At 36.0% G+C, this 9,722-nt stretch overlaps 1 protein-coding gene across 1 annotated transcript in view; it reads right to left on the bottom strand.

The window, feature by feature from the left end:
* The window catches only part of SHCBP1 (SHC binding and spindle associated 1), a 28,201-nt gene continuing 20,902 nt past the window's right edge, over positions 2,424-9,722 (bottom strand). The window contains 3 exon segments of the mRNA XM_018061980.1: positions 2,424-2,957; positions 5,423-5,564; positions 5,930-6,016. Coding sequence (XP_017917469.1) covers positions 2,632-2,957; positions 5,423-5,564; positions 5,930-6,016 — 555 coding nt within the window. The 3' untranslated portion in view covers positions 2,424-2,631.

Below are 9,722 nucleotides of genomic sequence, written 5' to 3'. Positions count from 1 at the left end.
ACACAATGGAAAACTACGCAGCAATAAAAACAAACTACAGACACATGAAATGATATAGATGTATGTTAAGAGCATTATGCTAAGCTTGAGAAGGTGGACACAAAGACTATATACTGAGTTCTTCTTCATTATGTATAATTCTAGGAAAAAGCAAAACTATGGGGACTGACAGCAGATCAGAGGTTGCCAGGACCCAACGGAAGGCAGAGGGGATTGACTGCAAAGAAAAATGAGGGAACTTTTATTAAAGAGGATGGGGACTTTCAATATTGTGATTGTAGTAGTAGTTACATAACTACATATTTGTCAAGATTCAAAAGGAGTTGTAGATTTAAAATTGATGATTTTTTTTTATTATACCAAAGAAAGAGATAAATGTTAATTTCCAAGAAGGTTTTGAAGGTTTTCAAACTGGGAAGTGAGGCTATATTTTCCTCTGGTGACTAGGAGGAAGAATAACTTGCTACAATGCAGGATGGCTAGAAAGTACTTCTATTCAAATTTGATTGAGTGCTAGTGATGTAGATTCTTGTAACAAAATATACACTTAGCTACAGATTATCAGACAGTAGTTTTTAAGCCAGAGGGTCAACTAACGGCAAACATGGGAATTTAGCATGATTCCAGTTAAGTGGGGAAAAAATGAACTAGTCAACAGACACTATCAAGAGAACTTGCTAACCATTGAGAGAAAAAGAATTTTACATCATAACATACATAAAACCAAATTACAGGTGGATTAGAAGTGTAAATTTAAATAAGCCTACTTGTACTAGAAGATAATATAAAATACGTTTATAAGCTTGTAATAGACAAGCCCTATGTAAACAATCACAAGACTCAGAAGAGTGGATTTGACTATACATTAATACTTAATCTCAAGTAAAAACTTTTTCCATGTCAGTATTTTCACTTGAACTGTCAAATCCCTCGAGGGCTCTCTCTATACTCCCTGAACTAAGTTATCTGAGATGCTCAATCCTCCCCAATAAGCAAAATGGACTCTATGTAATGGGATGACCAGAGAGATGTGTGGGAGGGAGGGGAGGGGGTTCATGTTGAACCATGTAAGAATTTAAGATTTAAAATTTAAAAAAAAAAAAAAAAAAAAAAAAAAAGAATATACTATGTCTATTCACTAACATCATTTGAACAAAAATTAATATATAGTAAGGTTAGATTTAAACTGAGATAGAAATGAAATCTGAAAAACCATCATCCTATAATAAGGAACAAAGAAGGTATTAACTTGACTTACCTGGTCATTCTCTTGACACTCTATCTAGTAAGTTACCAGAGAAAATAAACAAAATCTAAACTCTAAGATAAAACAGAAATTTAATCAGAAAACCAATTTGATCTTTTTAAGTTGAATAAATGGTTTTCAAATAAGAATTTAGCTCAAGTGATACAGAATTAATTGGTATTACTTTTGGAATAGGATTTTGGGAACGCATGTAAGAATTAAAGATTTTAAAATTTAAAAAAAATAAAAAATTAAAAAAAAAATTAGCATTAAAAAAAAAAAAAAAAAGAGTAAAAGAAAGATGCCTTGCAATGGTCAAACAAAAAATCTAACACAAATTCTTCCACACTTTTTAGCATCTGAAAAATAAAATTATAACTTATTCAAATTTAAGAAACAATTTCTCTGAGAAAAAATTTTAATATTCTTTCTGAAACACTAAAATGATGTCAAAATACTGTATGTACTTCAAAAGATCACACATGCACACATGCACTATGGCCCATAATGCATTTGAAAAAATATTACAAGATTCATTATTTTCATCATTGTAATTTTAATCAGTAGGAACATTAATGTCACATATACTTTTTTATAATATAAATATTTTTAAAAGCTGTACTTTACAATAAGATATCAAGAACATAGAGCTGATATGTTTATAGGTAATCATTTTGCCTATGTAAGAAATCTGATCAGAGTACTTTTATGGTGAAAGAAAAGTACCTTCTTTTTAATCATTCATATTCAGCAACAGGGAAAATGCTCTATGTACACACTGGCTCTGAATAACACATTTCATTCCTGTTTCAAACCTGCTATGCTGTTATTGCTTTAATGATTACATAAAAGTTCAACATAAAAAGGCATTTCCACTCAAGATTCTCAGTAAGTCTGATAAGGCAGGTCACCTCCCAATCATAAAAGCTTTCATGCAAATATTTTAAGTATTATGCAAATAAAGCATGGATATCAGACTCACTATAATTGGGATTAAAAAGACAACTCCAAGAACCCTGCATATTGATACACTATGTTTTTGTGCAATCACCTGGCATTCTCTGCCTTTTTTCTTCATCTTTGAAGTGCTAATTTATACTAGAAAGTTATTAATAGACTTAATGTGGGAACTATGTATTTGAGAAAGCAAGACTTTCTGGATAAGAATCTCCAAATATTTTCTATTTTGTTTTTATGACTTTATTAAACAAAGAGAGTGTTTTACGTGCAACGCTTGCAGAGAGAAATAAAGCTACATTTCACTCAAATCCAACTGAATATATCAGATACAAAATATAGACATGAAGCAAAGTGTGATAGCAGCAGTGATTCTTGGGGGCAACGTGCAAAACTCAATATTTTGCTATCTATTTACATCACAGTGGTCAAAAAAGAAATGTGCCAAAACTCCCTTTCCCATTCCACTTGAACTGGTTCCCCACGATTGAAACAAACATCTCCTGTGACATTAAGTTGTCATCAGCTTGTGTGATCCCCAGTTCACTCAACCTTTTCTTCTTCATCTGGCCTTTTTGTGTGGAGGCAGCAACTAGTTCATTTACAATTTCACAATTGCCTTCAACTTGCTCAGAAAGCTCAGCTCTCGCATAAAGCTCCATTTTACCAGTTGCGCACTGAATCAGCTCTTCGAGATCCACTCTCCCAGCCTCATCTCCCTCTCCACTTGTCTGAACTTTAAGTGCTTTATTTTCTGGGAAAAGAAAAAGCCATATTATAAAAATTGAGTTAAATATACAAACTAACCCAACTAAAACATGTATTTCTACAGTCTATCAGAGCTTTCAAGTTATTTCTGTCAAGGGGTCCTGTGTCATTTGACTGGACTTTCCAAACTCTCTGCCATAGTGTCTCAACAAGCAGTTGTATTAATTGTCAAGGCTTCCTGACCTTCATACAGGATTACCAACTTCGAATTTTCTCTTTTTATCCTAGATCTCATTCATTCAACAGACCTCTCCTGGGTATTTACTAAGCACTGTATTAGAAGCTAGATACAAAGATAAACAGAACAGTACTAGCACTTTAGTTTCCCTAAAGGAACTCCCAATTTAGCAGCTTTATAAGTGATTGCCTATGACAGGCAGAATTCTAGATGGCCCTGTGATGGCTGCCCCTTGTTACTTTTACGACTGTTAAATGGTAAAAGGACCTTGCAGATGTAATTAAGGTTACTTATCAGTTGACCTTAAGAAAAGGATATAACTCAGGTATTCCTAACCTAATCATATGAATCCTTTAACAGCAAGGTTTTCCCTGGTTGGATGATGAAGAAGAAAGCATAAAGAGATTTAAAGCATGAGAAAGATTTGAAGCGTGAGAGATTTGCTTTGAGGGAGGTCCTCTGTTGCTGAAACGGAGGAGGTCATGGGGGCAATAACCCAATAGCAATCCCTAAGAGCTGAGAGCAACCCCTAGCCAACAGCTGGCAATAACAATAAAAAATAAGAGATCTCTGTCCTACAACCTCAAGGAAATTGATTCTGCCGAGAACATAAGGAACTTGGAAGCAGATTCTCTCCCAAAGATTTCAGATAAGGGCCCTGCCCAGCTGATACCTCACTTTCACCCTTGTGAGACCCTAAGCAGATAACCCAGCCAAGCTCACCTTAACTTCTGACCTATAGAACTGCGAGGAGAAAAAGAATGAACAGATAGCTGGAGTGGACCTTGAAGGATGAGAAGGACTGCTCATCATCCTTTAAACGTTCCTCACCCATGCCAAGGCATAATCCTGCATGGCCGAGATTTCATAGTGATCTGGGTCATGGCTTGGAATTCAAGAATTTCCTGCAAATCAAAACCACAATGAGGTACCACCTCACGCCAGTCAGAATGGCTGCTATCAAAAAGTCTACAAACAATAAATGCTGGAGAGGGTGTGGAGAAAAGGGAACCCTCTTACACTGTTGGTGGGAATGCAAACTAGTACAGCCACTATGGAGATCAGTGTGGAAATTGCTTAAAAAACCGGAAACAGAACTGCCATACGACCCAGTAATCCCACTGCTGGGCATACAGACCAAGGAAACCAGAATTGAAACAGACACGTGTACCCCAGTGTTCATCCCAGCACTGTTTACAATAGTCAGGACATGGAAGCAACCTAGATGTCCATTGGCAGATGAATGGATAAGAAAGCTGTGGTACATATACACAATGGAATATTACTCAGCTATTTAAAAAGAATGCATTTGAATCAGTTCTAATGACGTGGATGAAACTGGAGCCTATTATACAGAGTGAAGTAAGTCAGAAAGAAAAACACCAATACAGTATATCAATGCATACATATAGAACTGAGAAAGATGGTAACGATGACCCTATATGTAAGACAGCAAAAGAGACACAGATATAAAGAACAGTGTTTTGGACTCTGTGGGAGAAGGCGAGGGTGGGATGATTTGAGAGAATAGCACTGAAACATGTATATTATCATATGTGAAACAGATCGCCAATCCAGGTTCAGTGCATGAGATAGGGTGCTCAGGGCTGGAGCACTGGGATGACCCTGAGGGACGGGAAGGAGAGGGAGGTAGGAGCGGGGTTCAGGATGGGGAACACATGTACAACCAGGGCTGATTCATGTCAATGTATGGCAAAACCCACCATAATATGTAAAGTAATTAGCCTCCAATTAAAATAAATAAATAAATAAATAAATAAATAAAAGAAATTCAAGAATTTTCAACTGAGTTAGCTCAGCTTTGCTGCCAAGAAAGACAGCTGTCAGGGAGACATTTACTTTTACAAATAAAAAACAGAGGCAAACTCTGTGATCCCCTCCAGTCAAATGCAGTTTTCAACCTGGCACGTTCATTTTCCTGCTTCCATCCTTAAATGCTAAAAGGACTTGGTAGCTACAGCCTCCACTGCTAGTGCATGCCCATCCTTATTCTATAAATCTAGAGAAAACCAAACACGAGAAGGGAACTGCAGGACTACAGAAACCACACATCAAGGCTTTGACCAGCTGACCTTGAAAGTTTCTTTCACACTAGACTCCATATTATAGCTTTACCAGGCTTCTCTATCTCTGTGCCTAAGTGTATGCTAGTTATCTTTTTTTAAGGAGAAGATCTCTATCTTTTATTGGAGCTTAATGCTGAAATAAACTAGGTAGAGATTTTATTTAGAAAATTACTAAATATACCATACCTTCAGTTTCATCTTGGGTGTCTTCTTGCAGATCAGAGAAAATTGTAGGTTTCACCAAGACAACACCATAACCTTCATTATTATGTATGACATTATTCACCATGGATATTTTGGGAATGTCATAATGTTCATCTAAGAAGTCCTGTGACATTGAAAACAAATGTTTCAAGGAACTGTCACATTCAACACTGCCTGCTTTAAAAATCTTCTCACTTTTTTCAGGCTATTCTAAAAATAAAATAGAAAGCTATGCTTATTAATATGCAGTAGCACAATCTGAGCTCTGAATGACACAGCATTCCTGTTATTTCTGCAGATCTATGGGCAGCAAAGTATTCACAAGAGATTTTCAACCACCAACTATTGATATCATTAAAATTTATATACTGTTTATGCTTTTTAAAACAGAAAACAGAAATAACATGGGAATTTCATAAAACATAACTGTTTCTTAGGTAAAACCTAAATTCTACCCTTTGGAAAGAGGGTATCTCAGCAGGGGCTCACCTTAATGAGGATCCCTTCCTTGCAGTGATGGATCCCGTTATCACTCAGAGTGCACTTACTCCCAGGATATATTTCTACACCAGCACCCTACAAATTACATTTTAAAGTAATCACAGTCAGTTTTAAATAGGCAGGACTATAAAAGAAGGTTTATTACTTCTTAGACTTCTAATGTAGCACAAATATAAAGTGTTTTATAGAAAGTTTTATTAAGTATTTCTAATCAACATTTCCATTTGCTTAATTTCCAGCAAGTTGTCTATCATTTATCATATTCAGATATCATATAGACACACACACACACACAACAATGGCTAAGAGTTTCAACACTTGATTACTATTTCACTCTTTCATTCTGGACAAATTAGTTTTCTGACTCTGCCCCAAAAATGTCAGTTAACAATTACATTGAAAGAGGCACATACTAAAAATAACCATTCTCTTAGATATACTCAATTAGTTGGAGAACAGTGTTCAAATCTAGTAAAATATTGTAAATTGTAGATAGAAATAAGGCTCTACATTTTGAAAAGCACACCAGTTCAAGAATATACCAACATAACTTGAAAATCATTTCTGTGAATTAAAATAACTAATGCTCCCCACTACTACACAGTTTCCAGCAGAAACTCTGAAAGCCAAAGGGCACAATATATTTAAAGTGATAAAAGGGAAAAAAACTAAAATCAAGAATACTTTATCTGTGAAAATAATCTGAAAAAAATACATATACATATACGTTTTAACAGACTTACTTTGCTGTACACCTGAAACTAACCCAATATTGTAATATATCAACTATGCTTGAACAAACAAATAAACAAAAAAGAAATCCCCATATTGGACACCAGCTGATAAAAAGGCCAGCATACTTCATGGTCTGTCCAAAAGAAGAGAAAGGCAACAGGGATGGCCAGGGACACATAAGACATTCCTGGCCTGAAATGTGGTGGGAAGGAAGATACCCTGCAGGGACAGTGAAGTTAAGCGGGGGTTAAGGAGAAAACTGGAGCCCAGAGGAGGCATCCCACCATCCTGGCTGCATCACTCCCCTTTTACTGAGATACAACTCACATACCATGCAATTCACCCAGTTAAGTTTAATGTACCATTCAATCGTTTTTAGTATATTCACAGAGTCGTGCAACCATTACCAAAGTCAGTGTTAAAATACTTTCATTGTCTTAGTACAAGACCCTGTACCCTTTAGCTATTACTCCAATCCCCTCTTCCCCACTCTATGCACAGCCCTAGGCAACCACTACTTTATTTTTAATCCATATAGATGTGGCTATCCTGGACATTTCACATAGAATGAATTATATACTATGTTGAAAAAAGAGAGAGAATACTTTATCCAGCAAGGCTTTCATTCAGATTTGATGGAGAGATCAAAAGTAAAGCAAAAACTAAAAGCATTCAGCACCACAGAAGCAGCTTTTCAAGAAATCTCAAATGGAATTCTCTAAGCAAACAAGAAAAGGTCACTACTAGAAACATGAAAATTATGAAAGGAAAAGCTCATTGATTGATAAAAGCAGCTATACAGTAAAAGTAGTAAATCAACCACGTACAAAGCTCACAGAAAGATTAAAAGATATAGTAAAATCATCTATATGGGCAATAAGTAGTTAAGGGATTACAAAAGGATGTAAAATAAAATGTCAAAAAACAGTAACTGTAGGGGAAGGGGAATAAAATTGCAGAGTTGTTAAAAATGTATTTGAAATTGAGACCAGCAACTTAAAATAATTACATATACATAAGAGTTGATATATATATATATAAATCTCACTGTAACCACAAATCAAAAATCTATAACAGACAGAAAAAGAGAAAGGAATCCAAATATAACAGCAAAGACAGTCATCAAATCATAAGGGAAGAGAACAAAAAGAAAGAAAGGAACAATAAAGAACTACAAAAACAACCCCAAAACAATGAACAAAATGATAATAAATACATCTCTATCAATACTTTAAATGTAAATGGACTCAGTTCAGTCGCTCAGTTGTGTCCGATTCTTTGCGACCCCATGAACTGCAGCACACCAGGCCTCCTTGTGCATCACCAACTCCTGGAGTTCACCCAAACTCATGTGCATCAAGTCAGTGATGCCATCCAGCCATCCCATCCTCTGTCGTCCCCTTCTCCTCCTGCCCCCAATCCCTCCCAGCATCAGGGTCTTTTCCAATGAGTCAACTCTTCACACGAGGTGGCCAAAGTATTGGAGTTTCACCTTCAACATCAGTCCTTCCAATGAACTAAATTCTCCAATTAAGACACAGAGTAGCTGAATGGATATAAAATAAGACCCATGTATATATACTCTCTACAAGAAACTACTTCAGATCTAAAGACACACAAACTGAAAATGAACGAATGAAAAACGGTACTCCATGCAAATGAAAAAAAAAACAAAAACAAACTGGGATAGCAATATTTATACCAAACAAAATAGACTTGAAAACAGAAACTGTAACGAGAGAGAACAAAGGAAATGACATAAATATAAAGGAGTAGACCCGACAAGAAGATGTATCAATTGTAAATATGTATGCACTGACACAGGCGAATATAAAGAAATGGACAGTAATACAATAATAGTAGACTACTTCACATCCCCTCAATGGATACATCTAGGGAGAAAGACCCCAAATAGCCAAAACAATCTTGAGAGAGAACAACAAAACAAGAGGTATCATGTTCCCTAATCACAAGCTATACTACAAAGGTATAGTAATCAAAACAGTATGGTACTGGCACAAAAACAGGAGAAATCTTTGCACCCTAGGGCTAGACAAAGAGTTCTTACACATAGAAGGAAAAATTGATAAACTGGCCTTCATAAAAATTTAAAATTTTGTTCTGTCTGTAAAAGCCTCATGAAAACAATGAAAAAACAAGCTACACACTAGCACATCTGTAAATGATGTACCCAACTGAGGATTCCTATCTAGAATTTATAAAGAACTCTCAAAACTTTATAGCAAAAAAAAAAATAATAATCCAATCAGAAAATGTACAAAAATCTTGAATTTTTCACTGAAGGTAAGGGTAGCAAAAAAGCACATGAAAAAAATGTTCATCATTTATTAACCACTGCTGCTGCTGCTAAGTAGCTTCAGTCATTTCCAACTCTGTGTGACCCCATAGACAGCAGCCCACCACGCTCCCCCATCCCTGGGATTCTCCAGGCAAGAACACTGGAGTGGGTTGCCATTTCCTTCTCCAATGCATGAAAGTGAAAAGTCAAAGTGAAGTCGCTCAGCCGTGTCTGACTCTTCGCGACCCCATGGACTGCAGCCTACCAGGCTCCTCCGTCCATGTGATTTTCCAGGCAAGAGTACTGGAGTGGGGTGCCACTGCCTTCTCCTAGGGAAATACAAATTAAAACACACCTATCAAAATGGCTAAAATTAAGAAGTAGTGAAAATACCAAATATGGATCATTGGATCCATAATACCAAACCAAAAATTGGATCCAATACAAAAAATTGGATCAAAAATACCAAACTGGATCATTCAGACTTTGTTAGTGGGAATGTAAAATGGTACAACTAATCTGGAAAACAGTTTGGCAGTTTCTTTTAAAAAAGTAAGCATATAACTAACCATAGGTCCTGCAACTATACTCCTAGGTATTTACCCCAGAGAAATGAAAATGATGGTCACACAAAAACCTGTACACCAATGTTCACAGTAGCTTTATTTACAAAATCCCCAAACTGGAAACAACAGATGTTACTGAACAAGTGAACAGTTCAAAGTGTGGAACAATCATACACGGAGT

Source organism: Capra hircus, chromosome 18, assembly GCF_001704415.2.
Source record: "Capra hircus breed San Clemente chromosome 18, ASM170441v1, whole genome shotgun sequence".
Lineage (NCBI taxonomy): Eukaryota > Metazoa > Chordata > Mammalia > Artiodactyla > Bovidae > Capra > Capra hircus.
The sequence above is the reverse complement of the archived record's forward strand: the minus strand, read 5'-3'. Positions and strand labels throughout refer to the sequence as shown.